This window comes from Phasianus colchicus, chromosome 2 (genome assembly GCF_987193195.1).
Source record: "Phasianus colchicus chromosome 2, bPhaCol1.hap1.1, whole genome shotgun sequence".
NCBI lineage: Eukaryota > Metazoa > Chordata > Aves > Galliformes > Phasianidae > Phasianus > Phasianus colchicus.
Window position 1 is genome coordinate 29637595 of NC_143437.1, and position 23208 is coordinate 29660802.

The 23208-nt window shown below is 37.6% G+C and overlaps 1 protein-coding gene across 1 annotated transcript in view; it reads right to left on the minus strand.

The window, feature by feature from the left end:
- ZFAND3 (zinc finger AN1-type containing 3) overlaps window positions 1-23208 on the minus strand; it is a 131187-nt gene that overhangs the window by 96246 nt on the left and 11733 nt on the right. Inside the window, exon 2 of the mRNA XM_031594070.2 lies at window positions 1564-1604. Within this exon, the coding sequence (XP_031449930.1) occupies window positions 1564-1604 (41 nt within the window). The remainder of the gene's footprint in view (window positions 1-1563; window positions 1605-23208) is intronic.

Sequence of the window (23208 nt, forward strand, 5' to 3'; positions counted from 1 at the left end):
AACTCAGTAAAAATATGCTAAAAATATTTTCAGTATAAACACGCTAAAATAAATGCAAATAAAACCATGAAGAACTTAAGAATTTTTTTTCCTAAATCCCTCATGTTTAGATATCACCTCATATTTTTACAGCAGAAAATGAATTTGATTAGAGGGAACAGCTTTTCTTGAGAATTACAGAATAGAAGCCAAAAAAGGGAACAAAAATTTATTCTCAAAAAACAAATGAAGAGCCATAAAACAAAAATCTTTTGTTTAATGATTGGCCTAATGGTTGTAAAGTTTTGGGTACACTGATAAACCCAAAATATTAAATATTGGCCATTCTGCTATCTCAGATTCAGCAAATCCACATTTTCGAGTTATGTAAACAAGTTATTTTCCAGTGCTGCTAAGAACACAACAGTACTGACTCAAATCAAAGACCTAGTAGTTTGTATCTCTTTATGGTGTGTAGGGAAAGAGTATATGAAAAGCCTTGTACTTTTTGCACAGTTTCCTTCCAGTGATCTATGGCCTCAGAACAGCCAGAGGAATTTACACCATATTTTGTTGAACAATCTTCGACAATCTTCCTAATTCCATGTTTTTGTCTGAGGAAGTAATGTTGAATCCAAGATTTGAAATGCACAAGTCAAAATACACTTTTGTAAAAGTTTTGTAAAAAACTTCTGTAAAAGCAGTTTTTATTTTGGCAGAGGGATGAGAGTAGGAAGGAGTAGGGCATGGGCAGTGCCCCTTAAATTTCAAAGATTCTGTCACTTTTGCATTGGAACCAATGACTTTTAAAAAAATAAACTCAAAAAATGTGTAAGCTCAATATTAAGACCAACTTAAGTTCTAAAAGCAAATATTTCATAGACAAGCCAATGGCAGTTTCAAAATTTTTTTTTTCATCTTCTTAATATTGTGCCTGTTTCCCCAAGAGAAATTAAAATCATGAACAATGATACCACTTTAATTACAATTTAAAGCAAGCTTGCAATACTAAACAATAGCACAAAAAATTCAGGAAGAGAAATCCAGCAGATGCTAACAGAAAAAGGTCAATAGCAATTCCTAACACTTTAGATGATAGCAATAAAAGAAAACGATATGTAGCAATGGTAAGTAGCCTACTAATGAGCTATGGATAATTTAATTTTCAAAGGCTACAAATTAAAAAAAAAAAAGTGAAATGAGTTTTTCTATAGCAACTTTTTGCTTCTCATCTATATCACATTTCAGAGGATATTACAAAATAAGTTCTACAAAATTCTAAATTGCAATTCAGATATGCATTTTTGAGAGTGGTATTGTCCATATAGCTGCTGTGCTAACAGAAGAACTGGAGTTCAAGGCTATTCCTGACTTCCATAACCTTCAAGAGCAAGGTCTGATTGGTTCATCTACACAAGAGGATCTTGATTGGCAAATAAATGAAGAACCAAAGTAAGGAAAATCCAATTACGCATATACAGCTACAGCAGAGGAAGAAAAACCCATGCAAAGACCCCGCAGGAGATGCCAACAGTGTGGTTTCAATAACCCAACAAAAAACATAAAGCCTTTTATTGCACTTACCAGCAAAGCATTTGGAACAGAGATTCATAGTCTTGCTGGACCTGGGGCAAAAAAAAAAAAAAAAAAATTGAGCTAAAATATTCATTATCATTTGAATCAATACAGAGAATTTCAGACAGGGTAAGAACTTACACAGCTAGGAATCAAAAATAACAATAGGCTAGAGGTAGCCAAACTAGGAACAGGGATGAAGAGGAGATTACATCTGACAACCTCTTTCCAATTTATAGAGCTTTTAAAACACAATTTTCACATTTATTTACCTCATATTTGAGAATAAGTTTACCTTTTAAGGCAGACACTGTACACTTATCAGACCTATCTATTGCTGTATGACAACAATGACAGACAAGAAGAACAGATACATTCTGCTTTAATATTAAAGCTCTCCTTGGCAACAGCATTTGCAGTCCTGACAAATCTTGGATACAGTATTGCAGTAGAGAGATTAAAATATTGCACTTATAAGGACATAGACAGATGTGCTCTTGGAATGCTAGCTGGAATGGTTGCAGGAGTTATTACCTCAAGCTGTTCATTACTACCCACAGCCGCATCCAGCAGTAATTTAAAATAACCAGGCTAACTTTGCACTGACATGGACTAGGATAGTTCATATGATCTGTTAGTGTGGCTCAACTTTCAGGGCAGTAACCTTCAGCTGAGAGAAAAACAGCAACATCTTAAGTCTCCCAGATGTCTCCAAAGCATTCACACAATTATGCCACAAGCGTTCAACCTCAGAGAAAGTCAGCAGGCTCACAAACAAACAAAGTTAATGCTATAGCCCTCCGGGACAACAACAAAATCACACAAAGTTTCCCGCAGCTTACAAAATATTCTAATACCACATCTCCCTTACAAAGTGACCTGGAGAATACACTCACAGTCTATAAGCACTCAAACATCTTTAGGTAAGTACAACCCATTTTCTGTGCACACTGCCCAATATCTGATTCATTCAACATTCCCTGAATGCCACTGGAAGCATTAGCACCATCCTGAACAGGCCTGAAAGTGCATATTGGAAGGTAAGGTTGTACCAAAGCCATCCATGCTCAGAAGGCCTTTTTACCCTCCTCGGGGCAGCCTCTTACTAGGAAGATCTCATTTAGGCAAATTAACTGCATATTTATCTATAGAAATATGTATAAACAACTGAGGCTACCTAAACAGTTTTCTAATTCCAACCAACATGGACAGAATTTTGAGATGAGATCTGCACTGAACAATATAAAACTTTAAGAATCAAGACTCAAACCAAAAGTCTTGATTTTTTTTTTTTCTCCAAAGCAAATAAATCACAAAAGATTACACCTATTAGAACTATATACTTTTTCCCCCTGAGCTTGCAAATGAATATTTTGAATGACTTCCCAGTTCAGAAGTAAATCCAGACTTAATCAACCAGATCTTAGCATTAGTCACATGAAAACATTACAGATGCTTTTCAATTCATGCACATTTGAAAGCTGGTTTACATCAGGCTCAAGAGTTCTAGGAGAACACAGTTCACTGCAGATATGAGACATAAGCATTTGCCAGCTATAGCAAGAGCCACAGACACATGAAAGCTGGTTTTAAACACATGAAAGCTAGTATGTGCACAGGAGAAAAGTTAATTCCCAGGAAAACCAGAACAGCATTTGTAGCCATACAAATACATATCATATTGGTCTGCACAGATTTTCTACCTTCAAAAGAACTGCAATTAAGAACAGCATGGTGAGTCAACACCTACAGCATTAGTGTACTGCAGTTCAGTACTCACTGCTTATGGATTAGACCTTCTGGAGCAGCTCAATATGCCAGGCAGGAGCTTCTCTGCAAAGCCATTAAACCCCAGGGGCAGCAAAGAGAAAGAAAGGTAGAGTTCAGATGGTTCATACTGATGACATCGGAAGGGGCAATGACATGTTTCCACCAACCACCTCAGCTGTTAAATATCAATCTAAATCCTCATATTATATTTACTTAACAACACACCAACAATGAAAAGCACACACAAATGCACAAATATAACATACAGCCATGTGAAAAAAAGAAAAAGGGCTGCCATTTACTCTTAACAAAAAAAAAAAGGTGTTTTGTTTTGTTTTTAAGACAGTTCTATTGGATAAGCAAAACAAATTCAGCTCACTGTTACTCTTTCAAGACTCACTTTCAGATGCCTTTATATGCTTTTTAAGGCATACAAGATAGTCAGAGGCCGCAACACTGGATGAGAATCTTGACTGCTTTTCTTGTTCCTTGACATGTTTCATTTTTTTGTTTCTTTTTGTTAGTTTCTTCTACATACAGGTCACTGCAGATAAACCAATACTAAGACAGTAACAGTGCTGATTAACCACCACCCCTTGTGAAAAGTGCAATATTTAATTAAGGCCAAAGTTTTACAACAAAAATATTAAGCAGTGTAGATATGTCAATTTTAGGAGGTATTTTTTAGGAGGTATTAGCTGAGAAACCTAATAATATCTGACAAGTAAAAGAGACATTTAATGGTGTTCTGTTACACTGTAAATCTCTTCCCCTCTTACACAGGATTTCCTCTTTCTTCTCACTCGCCCCTTAAAACTGAGCAAACCTGCATGTGCTATTTCTTCTCATGTAAAGCTTCCTAGCCTTGTTGCTGATTTATATTAATAGTATTTATTTCTTTACTTCTATGTTCCTGACAGTCTTTTCAAATATACACCTGGAATACAGGTTATTTCTCAAGGTAATTTCATTAGAAATGCTCTTATCAGAAAAGGGTCATGACATAAGGTGGTCGTGGTACAGCCCTCTTCATTTCCATTTCACGGTCACAGAGGGCAACCCAGAAGCAGATGATTTCTAGGAAATGCAGTACATATTGGATTTCTAGGAAAATTCATTAGAACAATGAGAGTAAAGGTAAATAAGGCATAGAGAACTGAAAGCCCAAGTTAACCCTGGCAAGGAGAACAGACTGCAAGCCCTCAGGCTGGTAGCCAACGCTTTCACACCCTTCTCTTACAGTCAGGTTGGGGATACTCAACATGCTTATGAATTAGTCGTCAAATGACTGGTTTTAATGGGAGATATTAAGGTAATTCCCAGATTTCCCTCATAAAAGTCAGTTCTGTGCTTAACAGCATCTAGTTCAGAGCTACTGCGGTATATATTTTAGACCTACAGTGTCCCTACAAGTCAGTTTTGTATTAGTAATCTACCGTCTCCACCTGCACATAATTTAAGCTGGTATTCAGACAGACATTCATATTTATGGACAAATCAAGTCAAATAGAATTGCATTATCTTAGAGGCAGAATATAAACTTACTTGCAGGTACTTCCATCTGCCAAAAAGAAACCATTTAACTAAAGGGTGATAAAAATTATGTAGATTTGGAAACCACAAGGTGAAGCAATGCTTGGAAGGTCAAGTGGCAGAGCAAATTAGAGGCAGGGGAACTTCAAACCAGCTGGAAAATCCCAGAGGCCTCAGAAGTATTGCATGCAACTATTTGATAAAACTTGGTCCGAAAAAATCTCAGCTATTTAAAAGGTTTCCACTTCCAAGAAGCAAAACAACAACAGAAAAATCTCCCTTAAAAACAAAGCCTTGAAAGCAGTAACAATGAATGACACAGGCTTTGAAAAGAAAAAAATTGCAGAAATAGGTCATCCCAGAATTCATAGTATATTTATACTTCAAGCGAAAAATCATATGTAAAGGTAAAAATAAAAAACCTCATTTTGGAATATTCATATCATCCCTCACATGGATTATTGTACATACAAGTTTCCTAAGCAAATGAAACTCTCTGAATCAATAGACACACACAGAGACCACTGCCACGGCTTAACTTCAGCGAGATCAAAACTGCACCTAAAATTAAATGCACACAACGGAAAGAGGGAGGAACTGAGTACCAGAACTAACATTTGTCCCCTCCTGTAGATTGATATACTGTAACTAATCAGCAAAATGAAAAGAACTAAGATTCTTATTCAGCCACTCTGCTTCCCTTTTCATATATCACTTTCATTACAATCTCATGAAGGCATGGCCTCACCTATTCCATTAGAAGTACTGAAAATTATTTACTTGAATTATATATCCTACTCTACTTATTATTCCTTTTAATTTTTGCCATCTGGCAGTATACAACTGAGAGGTACTGTCCAAAACAGTGTGCATTCTACTCTTCTGTCTCCACTGAAGTCCTTTCTTTCTCCCATCCCCCAGTAAATAACTTTATCAAAATAAAGCCACAGCTAGAGAATGAAGATAGAGTTTCACCCCAAAATCTCAAAGACTGATAGGTGTATCACACTTGATTCTAATAGGCAGAATGTAAAAGAGAACCTCAGTCTGAAGGTTCTAGAATAAAAATACATGCTGAAACTCACAGCACTGGGACAGAGTTTAAAAGCATTATACAAAAATCCATTTCTTCTCAGCATCCTCAGACTTCCTAATGAAAGCAATTTTCTGCCAAGAAACTTGGATAGGCTTACCTAATAAATACCAAAGGTTTTGTAACAAAACCTTACATTTTCCAGCAGCCAGGCACTTCCCAGCTTCCCCATTCGCATTTTAAAGAAGAAAGATGAAAAAACAAACCAGAAATGCTAAAAACTAATACTTCACACAAGTGCTGAAGGACAACACAAAATGCTCCGTTTGGTCTATAGTACGAAAACTCCTGCACGTTTTAAATAGCGAATTCCTACTGCTAATGTCCACCAATGGGCAGATTCATACAGCTGCACTACAGTAAAAATGAAGTAATAATTCTGGCATAGGTGTATATTCTTAATGCCTATAAAAGAAGGAAAAAAAACAGAACAACAGTAATTTCTGGAAATAATTTTTCTTCGGTTGTGTTTTAGGACTGGGACAATTAGGAATTTGGAGAAAAAGCTTTTACATAAGACACGTATTAGACGTTTCATTTTAAATGTAGTTTGTATTTGTGGCTTAAGTAAGTATGATTTTGCATTTTTACTGGTAACAAGCCATTCCAGCATACCTAGCATATCTTTCTGATTTAGAAGTTCTTATGATTTGGCAGCAGGAAAACGTATCTGCTTCAGTAGCACTATAACTGTATTGGTGATTAAACACATCATGTCCTTCTTGGTCCTCTTCCAGTACAGCACTCAGAGCAGGATGTCAGCGTTACCACAGTCAAATCTTGCTTAGTCCCTGAATGATACCTGCCTGGCATGTTGTGGGCCATGTGCCTGACAAACATTAACATATCATTAATTAGTTAAAACTACACAGAAGCCTCCTCCCTGAATTTCCTGCACATGCTGTTTTTTCATGTGTTCGACAACTTAGGACAACTGTAACATATGTTAAAGTAATGCATTTATACTACCATAGTTAATGGTCTGTCACCGTTTCCATTATAAAGCAATTTTCAAAGGTTTATAACTCTGCTGAAGAATTCACTCTGAGCTAAATCCTGGCACACAGTATAAGCAGAACCACAGGTCCACATGTGTTTACTTTTGCCTAAACAGACTAGAAGGGTTATTTATCATTAAAAGAAAATTGATTCAATTCGGTACTTTCCTTACACTTTTCATCATTTCTCAGAGCATGCAACACCTCACCTTGTACAGAAAGGAGGTTAATTAGACTGAGTTAATAAGACCTTCAATCATCCTCTTGAAATTTCTGTATATCCTCTAGCTTCTCATGAAAGCCATTTCATTGTTCTAAATCTGATGCCAATTCACAGATTAAATATACGCCGTATATTTGATATTTTGGTTCCTCCTTCATTTATAATCTTGCTAATAGGATACAGACAAGATTTTTTTGGACAGTTTAAACAATTATTCATGTTTTTAGACTGAGGCAGGTCAGTAATTTTTCAAGAGTTATATATGTCAAATTCTTTTCACATAAAGGAGCAGAAGTGAAGCATGTCAAATGCAGATGAACTTGCAGCGAACCTGGCAAATGAATGTCCACAAAGACTCAAACTGTTTTTTTACTCAACTAAAATCTGAAGTCAAATGTCTCACAAAGGCAGCCAATGTCCCTTCTTCCTGAGCTGTTCTACACCCCTACACCTGGGGTATTTACTTGTAAGAATTCCAGCTCAGTTAGGAAGTGTTATTTGTAAGATTTTGTTGCTATTACTATTATTGTAAAAGTTTTACTAGCACGGAAAATACATTAATATTCTGCCTTTGATTCCTGGATTCCTCATTTTCACCATAAACAACACAACATTCCTTACCATTGCTAGATTTTTGGTAAGCAGCAGAAAGTTGAGTCACATGCCAGTACAGACCTCATCATCCTACTTCAATTTGAAATGAAACTGAGAAGAAACTTTATGCACAGCACAGAATATTAGAGTTGCCCTTCTGGCAACTTTCCACCGTCAAAAGATACACCAGTGCATTCCAATAAAGTAGCTGAACTCTGATTTATTATTTTTCCAATGGCTAAGCTAAAGTATTCTTCTAAAACTCTATGGCTGAAGCACTTTTTATATGTTAAATATAAAGGGACACTGAAATGCTTTGTTTACAATAATGCCAGAGCACAGCACAAACGCACAACAGGGAAAACAGGGAAAACACTGCAACAAAGCAGCTCCTTATTCTTACAAAATGTATCTTGGGCTCTGACAAAAGCACTGATGGAGTTTCAATTTACAGCCTTATCCAAACAATTCATACAAGAAACTGCAAAGAATCTAATGCATTTAAACTAGGTAAGAAGGGTTGGAACAACTCAGAACAGATTCATTTCAGTTTCTAGCTCAGTGTACACAGTTGTTGCTCTCCAGTCAAAGATAAATGCACCATAAATACGAGTTTCTACACTGCTTAAAAAAAATAAAGAATAAAAAGAAACCTTAGCAGCAAAACCTATTCCAAACATTCCCCTAGAAATTCTCTGAATCTTTTTCACAAAGATGCACGATCTACTGTTCAAAGGACAGTATAAAGGTTGAAAAACTAAGTGGTGCTCAGCAACCAGGACAAAGGCCAATGGTACAAACCAGAGTTCCATATGAACATGAGCAACTATTTCTTCACTTCAGCAGTGACAGTACTGGAAGAGGTTGTCCAGAGAGGTAGTGGAGTCTCCTTCTCTGGAGATATTCAAAACCTGCCTGGAAACCCACCTGTGAGACCTGCTGTAGGAAACTGCTTTAGTAAGAGGCCGGACTAAATCATCTCCAGCGGTCCCTTCCAGCCCCTACCATTCTGTGATCCTGTATTAACCAACTCTAAGAGGCTTTTAACAGGAAAAGCAGGAATAAAATCAGAATGTTCTGATCCACCTATTTTCCACCAATTCCTCAATAACATCACTATTTATATGCATTGCAGGTAATAAATAATTTGCCTTACGACAACACAAGCACATTCTTCAGATTTTACAATATTAAGTTGTATTAAGTATGTCTTTTTCTTCAGATCAGACTATTCCAATGCTCTACTGATAAGCAGAACTCAAAAACCTAAATCACAGGATCAGTAATAAATATCAGAACTTTCTTAGAAAAAAAAAAAAATCAGTTGGAAAAGACATCAATAAAGCAACTATTTCATCTCCTGACTTAAAGGCATGACACCAATACATCAAACGTCCCCAAGACACTTATTTCAACCACTCTGCAACTCCAACAACTCTATTTAGATCAAGAAAAATCTAAAAACTTCCCTTGTTCAGTTTAAGGGTACAATGTCTTTTCAGCACGCAAAGCTATGAAACAGACTTGAAGGCTCAGGTCATCCACAAGGCCAAAACAATGACAGTTATGTCAGTCATCCTTAAAAGATCACATTGTTTTAACACCCTGACCATTTTTAAGCTTTTCTACATTTCTCCCCATTCACATCCATTCCTTGTCCAACTACAATGGTCTTACTCAACCAGAAACCGTAACAGCAGCTTTAACAAAGCTGAGGATAACCGAAAGCTTAACACAAGTGTGCCTAGCAGTATTCTTAGCTATAAATCAAAATTATACCTCTATAATCAAGGTTTTATCTATCGTTGATATTGGGCTTTGGAGAAGGAAGACGACTACTAGCAGAAAGTAAAGAAGGAGTCATTACTTAGTTCTGTTTTTCAGTTTTGATTTTGGGATTCTCTTTTTTTTTTTTTTTTTTAGTCAAGCTAATATAATGGTTTATATTCATCTATCTCTCTCTCTCTATTTTAACTTCCATATCTGTTTCTTGAGAGCTGCCATCTAGTCAGCTCTTTTCCAGAACTTATGTAGTTGAATAGTCTGTGGAAATTACCATAATTTAAACAAGGCCTTGCTTTTAAACCATCTCATTCACCTTAGCTATGATATATAAGCTTGAGATTAATCGCATTAAGCAAAAAGCATGATACTAGCTAGATTTTTGAAACAGTGAAGAAAGTTACTTACCAAGTTAAAGTTAAGCATGGAATACAAGACAAAACAAACCATAAACCTTAAGCAACAAAAGCCAACCCATCCTCCCAAAAAAAAAAACAACCCAACATAGAAAACTAGTTCAGGTTCAACCCTTCATTGGTCATTAGACAGCAGCATAATACAGGGGATGTGGAGCCACTGCAGAGGAAGATAAAAGATGAAAGCAAGAGCATAGAAGAAAGGGATCTTCACATGTAAGAGGTTTTTTAGTTACTGTATGTTTACACCAAAATTATTTTTTTGACTAAAGACAACTGAAAATGCTGAGCAGTATTATCATGCCCTAGAATTAGTAGATTTTAACATTTAAAACAATTTTGTTGTTTTAAACAACAAAAAGATGCCTTGCAAAGTATTTCAAAAGCCTTGATTTTTTGTATGTATGCATGTCAAACAACATTTACAAAGACAGCTTATTTAAACTAGTTAAAAATGTTGTTGCATAGTATTAGGCCAGAATTCATAAACACATTTTACATTAACACTACTATTGCACTGATACCTTTAATGTTTAACATTACACAGGCAAAAAAACATTTGAAATGTTGATCATCCCAAGTACACAGAGAGAAAACAAAGGTTCGCTATACATAAAAGACACGACAAGAAGAGTCAGAACACCAAGAATTATTTTGGTGATTTATTTCTACAAGTTAAAAGGAAAAAGCACAGAAAGCAAGGTATCCTGCTCAATGATAAATGCAATGTAGCTCCTACCAGTACTGGAAAATGAATGCTTTCTTGCTTTGTTCAAGAAATACTCTTCCCTATTCTGTCTGTTAAGTTTCGAAATCTGGATTTACACATTAGGGCAGAATTGAAGCACTCCTTGAAAAGCACATGAATGATTTTGATGAGGTGCTTGAAATCCTATCTTATTACTGTTCATAAACCATCTAAAAGAAGACTCAAGTATGCAAGCTCGCAGGCATGTTCCTCCTCCCCTTTTAAATCGGGTTTTAGTGAAATCTTCAAAAGGTTAGCTGAGAGAAACTCGCATTCTTCCATCCCAGCAAGCCTTGTTCCCAATCATCAGCCAGGAAGCAACACAGCTCTTATTTAGATCAGTGCTCCCTCTGTACCTGAATGGCAGCCATTTTTGGTTGTCACCTGGGAAAATGTAGCTGTCATGAGGCTGTCCTACAGAACAAGAGAATTTCTTTCAGTAGAAATTCAAAATTGCATCAATGTCTGCACTTTGCACAACTGATCTTCCAGTTAACTGTTTAAACAAAACTTTCAGAAATAAAACAAACCACTGGTGAGTCATAATAACCAATGCTAAACAACAAAAAAACCAAGGTCCTTTTGCTGCTGGTAGCAGATATACGCCTCTAAGCTCATTCCAATCACCCAGAAGTTTTGATTAAATTTCTAATAGCTTGCAGGTAAGTTTTGTGTCAGATTTTTCATGTCTCAGAATGTGAACAGAGATTCCTAGCCTCAAAAAAACAACCTGGAGTAAAGAAACAGAGTTCCACTTGCTAGCTATACTGCAGCAATAGAGTAACATAATACCCATGCTGAACACCTTATGCAAAGTCTTAGCCCAGATGAACACTTTGGATATTTTAACTTGAGGAGAGGTCAAACTTCTGGTTTGTTGGGCTTTTTTTTCTTTTAATACCACAAAGCCAGAGTTTAGTGTAATTCAAAGGAACACAGCATTTCTAACCAGAAGAAAACTGCATACAAACATAGCCCTTATAATGTTTGTGCTAAACGTTCAACTTCTGACATTTCTGAAAAACCAAATAAATCAGGTAAAACTCATAACAACAAAGAGTTCAAGGAACAAACTAATATAAACATAAATCTTTGGCAACACCACTTAAAAAAGCAAATAAGCCCTGAAGAAAATAAAAGAAACACTATGAGCAAGAGTTAGGCTGACGGTGATAAACAGAAAGCCTTATGCAAAGCAAGATATTGAACTACTCCTAGGACTTGAGATTTTTTCATAAATGTGCAGCCAGGCATAATCACAAGTTGTCCACTACAGATCAACTGATAGTAGAAAGGAGCAGCAACTTCTTTTAAGAGAAACACCCTATTCAGTGTTCCCTTCCCTGGTGTTTCTTTGACAGTGGATGATGGTCATGACTACTGCTACCCCTCAAACCATTCACTTGCATGAGATGCATGGCTCTATAAACCTTCCCAAACCATCCCGTTGAAGACAAATGCCAAAAGCGAAAAACAAAAATATAAGTCTGCACAGTTAAGAAATACTAAATGTTCTTTCAAGCACTTCCATTTCAAGCAGCGAAGAGAACATTGCAACCACATACGTTTGGAATGCTTCACACAAGAGAGCACACAGTCCATCACTATGCTTGTTTTCTCCCTGCTAACCCCAGGAGGAATCGCTGCCTCCCCTGTCACTTCTGATCCACACACTCAGCACAGCCTCCCCCCATAACACCTAACTACTATTTTTTATGTAGGTTTTCGCTGTTCTCGGTTGGTTGTGCCTCTTTTTCTTTAACACATTAAGTTTACTTTAAAAAGCGCAAAACTTCCACAGTAATCATTCTGAGATTAAACTGCTTTAATGTCCAGAATTCATGTGACCTAAAACAGGAAACACCTTTAGAACAACTCAGTGCTTCATGGTGTCAAAGTAATTTTTTAAAGTGTTCTAGATGCAAATGCAATAGCTCCAAGAACAAACGCAATAGAAGATGCAGTAATTAACTACTTTCAGAAAGAACGACTACATTAGATGTCCCAATCCTAGGAAAAAAAAACTTTTAAAATATGCATTCATAATCTGTCCCTCCCCAATCTGAGAGCAAATAAGAACTTATCCTCAGTCTCCTCATCACTATAGCTAGCCAGAGATCTAGCTACTTGTCCTTGTCTACTTGTAATAATACAACTGAGTTCAAATACAGAAGACTTAAAGAATAGTAATGCTGCTCCAAAAACGAGATGGAAAGCACCCTACACATTCTTTTAAAACACAGCATTCTGGTTCTTTGGCACCTTATTTTCTTACAAGTCAATGCAAGACAGCATGTGTCTTGATTTATTGAACACTAATGGCATATTAGCAATTCAATTAAGAATTTTTTTCCATAGAGAAAACAAACTCTTGGAAAAATAATAAGCCCATGTGATAAAAGAACAGCTTTCAGTAATGTGAAAGCTGACTACATGGATGTCTGCATAATTTACATGTAAATAACAAAACAAAGCGAAAGGATAAAGTTAAATGAAAGTATTTTGAGTTATAATATATAAATGTCATTAACAATAATCCAGATGCTTTTCCTTTTTGCTCTTCTACATAGAGGGACAAAATCTTTCCAGGCCATATTTCTCTGAGTTTCAAACTTCATTCTTCCTAGTCTAGAAAGTCAGCAACACCCAAGACATCAATTTCTTAGTTCCTTATTAAGTGCATGCTTACTAACACTGCATGGACCAACAAGTGCACAGTAGGAGATCATCTTCCACTGACACTCTCACAGACTGAGCATGGTACACAAAAATCAGCTCAGACCAAATACACCCAACGCTGAATTAGATCCAACATGTTTGCTCTTCATGGAGCTGCATTGGCATTTACACATTAGTCTTAAAGCATCCGCATTGTCTGATTTTTTCCCCTCATCTTTCATGCTGCCTTTACCTCCTCAAAACATGTGTATAACAGTCTATTTCTCAAAACACGTAAAGGAAACAGCAACAACTCATTCCCAAACATTCAAGATGGGGTAGTTACCATAGCTAATCTAGCAACCCCAATAAAACATTCTTAGTTCAAGTGTCCAGAGAGCTGTGCCATGGCAAAAATTCCAGCTGTTCTGATTGTGATATAAGAGCTGTTCTCTCTTCTGCATGTTCAACTGCAGCGTGCAGGAAAACTAATGCTCCACATTTTCAGTATCAGTATGAGTTCCTAGAGAAGAGTAGAAAAGAGCAGAGAAAACAAACCAACCCAAGATATCTTTCCCCTCACTGCCTGTCTTCTGCATGATAGCAATCAGAATCAGGAATGTTCTCTTCTAGTGCTTTTCACTTACAGGTCTTACTACCAGAAAAGAAGATAAGACAAAATATTAAACAAGATTCAAAATAAAGATTTATCCAAGTCCATTTTGGACAATTTTTTAGCTAACTGACTGGGAAGGGCGAGAAGGACACAAATCTTAAACATGGACAACTATAGACAAGCACTCCCGTTTTGTTTTTAACACCCTCATCATGACTACAGGAAGGATTCCGTCCTCAATCTAAACCAGACTTGCTTCTTAAATTTGGTATGCAACTAGTCCATCACATGAAACTGTTCAGAAGTTGCTTTCACCTATCCAACATGCTTGTGTAGGTGGATGATGACAGCAGAGGCAGGGCAAACCCAATGCTACAAGCTGAAGGTTGAGAGACTGCAAAATAAGCAATTACAAGGAACTGAATGTGCTACCACACCAGATTGCATAGCTCCCAAATTATTTACTAACAAATGAGATCACACAAACTGAAGCATTTAGTAGATCATGACTAACACTGGGATACTCACTTTTCCATTCAAGTTTTATACATGATCTTCTAAGCAGGGCATATAAAAGTTAGAAACTATGGACACTAAAAAACAAAATCACAGAAGTGAAGAGTTGCCATTTTAGTGTGTTATCTCAAAGCCTTAAAAGATTCCCCATTTGAAAATAATTTTATCTCATGCTCATCACAGTAAAAGCTTTTATGCCGCTACTATTATCTTTGGCAAGGACCGAAACACTGTACACAATTCCTTATTTAGACCATTCACCTACAAGCTGGAGTTGATACAGGAGAGTATTTGACAGTCAGTATTCCACCTACTTCTTTTCCAGAGTGCATCCTGTGAAGAACTGGCACCTCATTCCATTGTCTAACTGATGAGCTCAGTTCTGCTCAACACATTTCAGTTTAGCTCTGCACATAAAAATAGTCTGCAGAACTTTTTAAAAAAATTAAAAAGTAAAAAAAAATAAATACAATAGACATGGCAACAGGAAAATGGGAAAGGAAGTCAGGAAGAGATTGCTTGTCTTGTATAAAGTATCCCATCAGCTCTCATACACAGCCAAAGTCTACACACGTACAAAGCCAAACTAAATTGATTATTTATTCAATAAGAACTCTTATATAGATACCTTATATGTATGCCTTAAAGCATACCACAGATAGAACCAATTAATAGGCTCTGCCCAAGACCACTAAGATGATGAGACATAACAGAACAGTACCAGCACAGGACAGAGGTTTGTAGCATGCTGCCTTTTTACAGTACTACTGAACCTGCACTCTGCGGGTCTCTGCCAGTTTGCACTGAACATTTGTGACTCTCTAGGTACTCTCACATCTGCAAAGCATAAGGCTTCCTGCTGCTCTTAACACCAAATCAGCTCAACTAGTAGCAGCACTGGTGAGAATTTACTACGTAAAGGAAATGTTTGATAGGAACACATTACCACACTTCAGTATCAGTGGATGAATCACATTAAGTCTTGCCTCATATTCAGAAGACCATCCCTGAACTCTGCAAAATTTGAATCACAGCCTGCTTACATTTGTATTGCAAGGCCACAGTGAAATTCAATTGCGGTGGGCTCTGCTAATCACCATCCATCCTGTGAGATCTGAAAATAAATCTACAGGGAACATAAATTACTCTCGAAAAACATGAAATGTATGACTGACATCATACATTTATCACATATCACATCAGTCATATGCAACAACCAGAGTTATTGATGCAAGGGTCTTGTCTTATTTACACAAGGGGAAATGCTGACTGCTATGATACCAGAAATAAGATAAGTCTTATCTTATTCAGTACCATATGTGAAAAATAACCCAGAATACTTCCAGAGAAAATAAAGGAAAAGTAATGAAAAGGAAAATGTGTTTGTTTGCCTCCTTTTTACACTACAGGAATTCTGTGTTCTTTTCTGCTTCTCTTTTCAGCATAAGAATGAGTAATTTACAGGACAAGAGAATGAACACATTGGGAAATATTATTATAAAAAAAACTAACTCAGGAAATCAAAGGCAACATGAATATTTAATCTATTTAAACAAATAAGAGAGGCATTCTCAAAACACTTGAGCAAAGCTAAAACGAACAATATTGTGTATTTCAACTCACTTCCTGATCCCTCAATAAAGGCTGGAAAGAGCTTTCACTTCTTGAGACTTTATTAAATTCAGCCAAAGCCAAGCAGTGGCCTGACAGTCCCCACAGATCTATTGACAAAACAAATTTTGAAGCTTGTAAGTTCCTCTGTAAAGGTTAAAACAGCAACAGGAAAAAGCAGAGAAAAGATTTATTATTCTACAAGTCCCCTTCTTAACTTAAGTGAAGACCTCAGACTTTCAATGAGCTGCAACTTCACACTTCAGAATTAAGCTTTCCTCAAAAGGAAGTTGTACATTAGCTGAGAAGCAGAATTACCAGGACCGCTGAACACCAATTCAAGCTTTCATTTTCTATGCATCACACGTGAAATGATCAAACTTTGCTACCCTCTCTAAATTCTGAAGCTTAGCAAAGAACGCGTTATCTTTTTTCAAGTCAATTATACAAATTAATTGATTGAATTGATAAAAAAAAATAAAAAGCTAAGGCTCACTGCTTCAATATAAGTGCAATAAAAACGGAGACTGGTATAATCTTCAATTTAAGGCTTCTGAAACAAGCTGTCTGAAAGCCCCCATCGCAACAGGAGTGGCACAAGAGACCAGACACTCTGCAACCATTAAACTCACACAGTCAGCTCTTGGCTTTGCACAAAATATAAATGAAAGATACACCACTCCACAGTCAATGTGCTCTGGACAGCATTCTAAACATAAAAAAGAAGATGGAGCTTTTAAAACCCTCACATTGAAATTAAATGCCTTAGCATTGTAAAATAGGCTTTTTTAACGTAAGAACACTATACCTTGGGAAGAAAAAAAAAAATATGGAGAAAATCATAAAACCTCCTATGTCCCCAATCCTCTCACACTACTTTTAAGACTACATTTTCTCACTCATTGTCTATGTGACCAACACTTTCCTTGCACCTTCTCATCAAGCACAATTCTAACTTTAAGTAACTCACCTTAGTTCTCCAGTCAACTACAGCAACACAACCACCTTTTTGTTAACAGTTTCAAAGGAATGAAGGATATATTCCTTCTTGTATTCTTTTTGCTAGCATATAGGAAACTTTTGAATACACTCTGTTCCTTTGGTTTTTTGTTTTTGGTTGTTTTTTTTTTGAGTTTTTTGGGGGGGTTTTTTGTTTTTTTTTTTTTTTTTTGCAACATAAATATAATAAAAGTGTTCACACTATGAGGGCAGGGTTTGTTTCTGTAACACACTAGGAACATTTTATTCCACAGCCAGAAAAGCCCAAAAGCCTTCTCAACAGCAGGAACAGAACAGTCTATGGGAAGAAGAAGAGTTTCTGAACAAACCTCTCTCTTCTCAGCTCCAATGGGAGACCATCATATCTGTCCTTCCTTGTACCGTTTCTACTTCCTTAAAGGTAAATATTTTGAGTCATAGATTCTTATTTGGAACAAATGTACCTTAAAAAACAGCCTAGCAGTTGGCTAACCAGATAAATACTCCAGTCTTTACTGATGTACAAAGCAGTGCCCTTTATGCATCAGGACAAAGAGCTTTGAAAAAATATTTTATCTTGCCAATACGCAGCTGAAGGTCAGTGTCTGTAGCTGGATTTCTGCCATTTATAGCATGTAATATAAAAAAAGCTGTGCCATTTAATAAAAAAAAATAATTAAAGGCTAGTTAGGGGAAAGCAGAATCTCTAAGAACATGAGCCTTCTCTGTACAAGCTACGTTGTGTGAAGGCTTTACATCGTACTGACACTGCATGTAACATAAAAGCAGAATTTATGTGGATGGAATAACTCATTTTTCATTACTGACTCATCATCCAAGTCACTGATGCTGCTGAAACTGTCCTGTACCAAATATCACGCCCTGGAATTTGAGAGCTTACAGCCTGTTCTGGACTAAGGGATTGCTTTTTCCTATAGACTGCACACATCCAGATTGCACTGAAACCAAAGCTCTTTTTGGTGCGAGAACAACTGTTTATCATGGCAAAGACTGGTGGCAAAAGGACCAATACTGCAATTTCAAGTTCAAGTGCTAAATGTTAAACATCCATACCAATGATGGCTGTTGCTCTGCCAAGTTCATCTGAATTTAAAAGGAAAGTATTGGAATCTGAGAGTTGTGCTGACTCAGGGCACCCAAACTTCAGTTTTATTTTAAATATCACTCCCACCCCCACATTACCACAGTTAAATTGCTCCCCGCAGCCCTGCCAGTGTGCTCAGTAATCCTATCTCATTCCCTACTTAAAGCAATAGACCTGATTACTCTATTCAGGGAAAATCCTATTGCCACCAAAGCTCCCAACACACAGATACAGCATACATCCTGAGGCACATGAAAAGGAGCTAAGGGCAGGAGAAAGTTAAACACTGCACAACAGAACTGTACAGAAACAGGAGAACACATGGATTACAGTCCTTTAAGAGCCAGGATTTCCCAGTTTTTCCTTACACTTGTAAATCACTGTGCGAGCTCTAAAAATCTTTGTGCAAGAAGTCTGCCTCTTACACAAAATAACGATGCCACCTTTGTGAAGCACAAGAAATACCTGCAAGCAGTTGTTTCCAACTGAAAGCTATTTGGAAGTAGGTCACAAGAAATTCAGATATATGGCTACAGAATCCAAATAGCCACAAATGCTGCGCCAATGTAATTCTGAGAACATATTTTCCCAAAACAGACTGTGCACAGGAACAATAATAATTTAATGTGAAGTGATCCATCTTACCAAGGAGGAAATCTAATTTTGTTTAAATAGAAAATAATTTCTGCCAGTAATTAAACAGACAAAAGAGTTACCAATAAGAAGCCAAAACTACTGCACTATGGCATTGTATTCATTGTAGATGCACAATGATAATAGTTACATTTCTGTCCACAGCCACAGACAAGCATTTCACACTGATATTTAGAATGCTAATAAATGACCACGTGTTTATGAGCCATTTTCCCATTTGTGAACTACAGACCAAGCTAAGGTTAGTTATTCATCCCGTTTTATGGCGTCTTCTCATTGCAATGCTCTGAAATTTTACTACAACACTGAAAGCTAACTACTGATTAAATAAAGAGCAGTTTGTTCTGTTATCCTGCCAGCTGGTGAAAATATTTGAATGTACAACTGTTCAACATTCATTCCAACTCATCTCAAAGTTGATATAAACTGTTGCACTGTTAAATGTGTATATGCTTTATAGAAGAAAAAAAACTACGCAATTGCATCTGAAATGCAGTTGAGTGAAGTCAGCACACACAACCCTATCACATGCTGACTAAGCAATAACCCCACTAAGATACAATATTTCTGCTTTTGATTCAGTCCTACAGACCCCCAAACACCATTTGATTGTATTACGTAAGAATGGTTGGCAACATAATGTTTTCAAACACTCAATGGGATCTGATACAGAAGTCATTTAAATGCTTTGAAATCATTTACTATATTTGGACTTTCAGCGAAGGACAGTCGATTACAGGAACTGTGCCTGCCTTGTTACATGAATGATAAAAAGAGTTCTTTTTGTTTTTAACCCAATCATGTAACTTCCAGGCCCTGCCAGTGAACAAATCAGAACTCCACTTTCACAAAGAAATATATTCCATCCAATGTTACTGGATGATCATTCAGATGGTTTGAATTAAATCCCAAGCTTTTCAACATTTGAAAGTCTACAAGTAGTCTAAACAAACCTGTCAGTGAATGAAATCTGGGAAGCTGGGACTATAAATACTCCCTAGCTTGAGAATGTCTATCAATGCATGACCTTTTTTTCTAAAACAGTAAACCAGCAAGAAAAAACAAACTTTTATGCTGTAAGGTACAGAACATCATTTTTGCTGTTTTTCCTCACAAATTTCTTTCAGCCTCCTGCGCTTCAGTATCATCCTCACTCCTGTTGATGGCATACAAGTGATAAAGAAAGGTCCAAGTCCTTTCCGACTGTTTGCACCCATAAAGCTGGAGTTTGCCTGCACCCATCTGCTGCCACAAAGAGTTGTCCTGCAATTCCCCAGAGATTGGTTCCAGCGAGTAACACATGGGTCACACAGCACACAAGTAACCCTTGCCCAGCGCTCTGACCCAGTCACCACTCAAAACTTCCTCCTGTAAACAGCAAGTGGCACAACCAGCAGCGAGCATTCAGCATTGTCCATACACACCTTTCAGTCATAAATCTCTATGTCTGCTATAAGATAACAAAGCACTCGGTTTTCAATCTTCTGCTCATTCTCCCCAACAACATAAGCAGGCTCTTGTGGCTGAACTTATCTGTAACCTCTCCTAGCATCAGCTGTTTCCTGGTCTACACACCATGTCACATTTCTTCTCTTTTAGAAAAAGAAATTCCATTTGGGGATTTTAAATAATTCTAGCACTGAATATCCTGAATTAACAGGTGACAGCTCTACATAATGTCAACATCTAGGGGGCATTTTGCATCTGTAAGATACAAATTAATATTTTAATGCAATTGCTGTTCCAAGTGTAAGCTTGAATTTAAAGTGTATTTATCTTATGCTTCATTCTGTGGCAGCTTTGTAAAGCAGGCTGTACAAGCTAGCACTAACAAATAACAGAATGAGTAAAGCTCAAAGAAATTAGTGGAAGCCTTTAAAAGAAAACCATTAAAACTTTAGCAGTGCAGGAATACAAGAAAGCATTACACAATAATCTGATGAAACAAAAGCCACTCATCTCTCCTCTCAGCATCTAACTAATGATAAATGCAACTAGGTAACCAACATGCATGCTACAACACAGGGAGATTAGTTAAGAGTTTAGCTTTATAACCAAACAAGCTACTAACAGCCATAAACCTTGCTTGGATACAAGTTTGGCAGAACTAATCCATGGGGGTAATCAGCAATTTGGTAGTCTCAACTCCCAAATTTAGCTACCTGCATTTGTAAGCCCTGTTTTGCATTTTAAATATGAAATTTATTTTAATTCCTACAACTAATTCAAGACAAGCATTAGCCTATTCTTCTCTACTATATGAAGTCAATTAGCAGCCTACCTTAGGAAAATAAATTATCAGGACCTCACAAAAAACTTAAGTATTGCCCCCAATATGCTACCTGCTCCCTCAAGTCCAAACACTCTGTCATAATACAACTACATTTATGCAGTGAGATTTTTTTTTTTTAAAGCAGTATGTGGAGAAGTTTGCAGTGTCTATATAATTAATAAGAGAGATGAAATGTTGTACCTGGCCACTTGACATTTTCCTTATAAATTTAAAACTAAAGCCTTTATGCAAGTACAGCAGATGTAAAAACGGCTGGAGGACAGAGAGAACAAGGTCATCTTAAAATAGTAAGTTTTTATTCTCTGAAAAAAAATAATAAAAATACCTACTATTTCTCTCTACTGGTGAGCACTTAAGAGAAATGGTGACGAGGAAACTAAATGAATAATCAAAATGTGAATATACTTTGAAGGAGGTGAGAAGAGGGGAGGTAAAGTTTTCACAGAATCACAGAATGGCCAGGGTTGGAGTGGACCTCAAGGATCATGAAGCTCCAATCCCCCTGCCACAGGTAGAGCCACCAACCTTCCCATTTAATACTAGACCAGGCTGCCCAGGGCCCCATCCAACCTGGCCTGAAACACCTCCAGGGATGGGGCATCCCCAACCTCTTTAGGCAGCCTGTCCCAGCATCTCACCACTCTCATAGCAAAGAACTTCTGAGTTTATCACAGCCTCCCTCAATTAATTCCCTCGGGTATGTGTTCCCAACCACCTCTCTCATGCCTGGCCTTGAAAGCCCTCTGTAAGGAACTCTCACCCTACTGCAGCTGCACTGGCAGTCCCCTGAGGCTGCGACTCCTGCAGCAGGCAGTGTGGGCCTGCTGAACACTCTGCCCCACTAACTCAGTGTTGGCTACAGAGCATGAATCGGTGCCACATGCCAGCATGCTAGCCATGAGAAATGAGCTGCTGCGCACGCCAGGCGATGGATGACAGGGCAGGGAACGGCGCTCTCCAGAATGGGTGCCAGATGTAAAGTTGGAATGAGACCCCCAACTCAATGCATTGCGCCTTGCTCATATTTCACACAGCACACTTCCCACTTCTCAGGCAATTGCATTTCAATTACCAGCATAGAAAGAATTCAGCGCACACGTTCTGCTCTAAAGTTCAGGGGTTTTAAACACCGAGTGAAAAAACAATCCTTCATCCTGTGACAGGAGAAGGAAACCTTTACGCAGATTGGTATTTTGGCTTTTCCATCTTCAGTGATCCAGATTAATGCAAACACAAACTGTAATCTTCGCAGTTGTCATTTTCACAAGGTAGCTTTTACTTTCTAAGGGTTTAAAGCAGACAGCATATACTTATTTACATGAGCAAAAATGAGAGTAGTGCAGCACTCAGACACCATCATGTAATCCTCATCATTTTCCTGTTTTGAAATAACATGGAGAAAACGTGGGAAAAAGCTGCGACTTCCTAGTATTTTCCTTTGCTAATTGGTACCGAAGGAAAAAAAATCACAATCAGCACACTTACTGCATCTAATTCAGGCTGTGGGAAATCAAAGCCAAGTTAAATATTTCATTCACATGCATGCAGAGCAAACAGCAAAGGCCCTTTCGTGCAATCAGCTATTCATGCTCTTCTGGAGGTAATCTCGGGCAAAGGCACAACAACCAAGCACTGAGCGGTCATTAACAGCAGGTAATAAAAAAGAGCCCCATAACATTACCTCATCCTGAACACTCATCCAATCTTTGTGTAACTTGGTCAGTACACAACGAGAAGACACGAGTTTTAACCACCTAACCACTGTGACACTGCTGTACACTGCAAGCACACAGAATCACAGAATGGCCAGAGTTGGAAGGGACCTCAAGGATCATGAAGCTCCAACCCCCCGCCACAGGCAGGGCCACCAACCTCCCCATTTAATACTAGACCAGGCTGCCCAGGGCCCCATCCAATCTGGCCTGGAACACCTCCAGGAACGGCGCATCCACAACCTCTCTGGGCAGCCTGTCTCAGCACCTCACCATTCTCATAGTAAGGAACTTCCCCCTGACACTCAGCCTAAATCTTCGCTCCTTCAACGTAAAACCTTTCCCCTTGTCCTG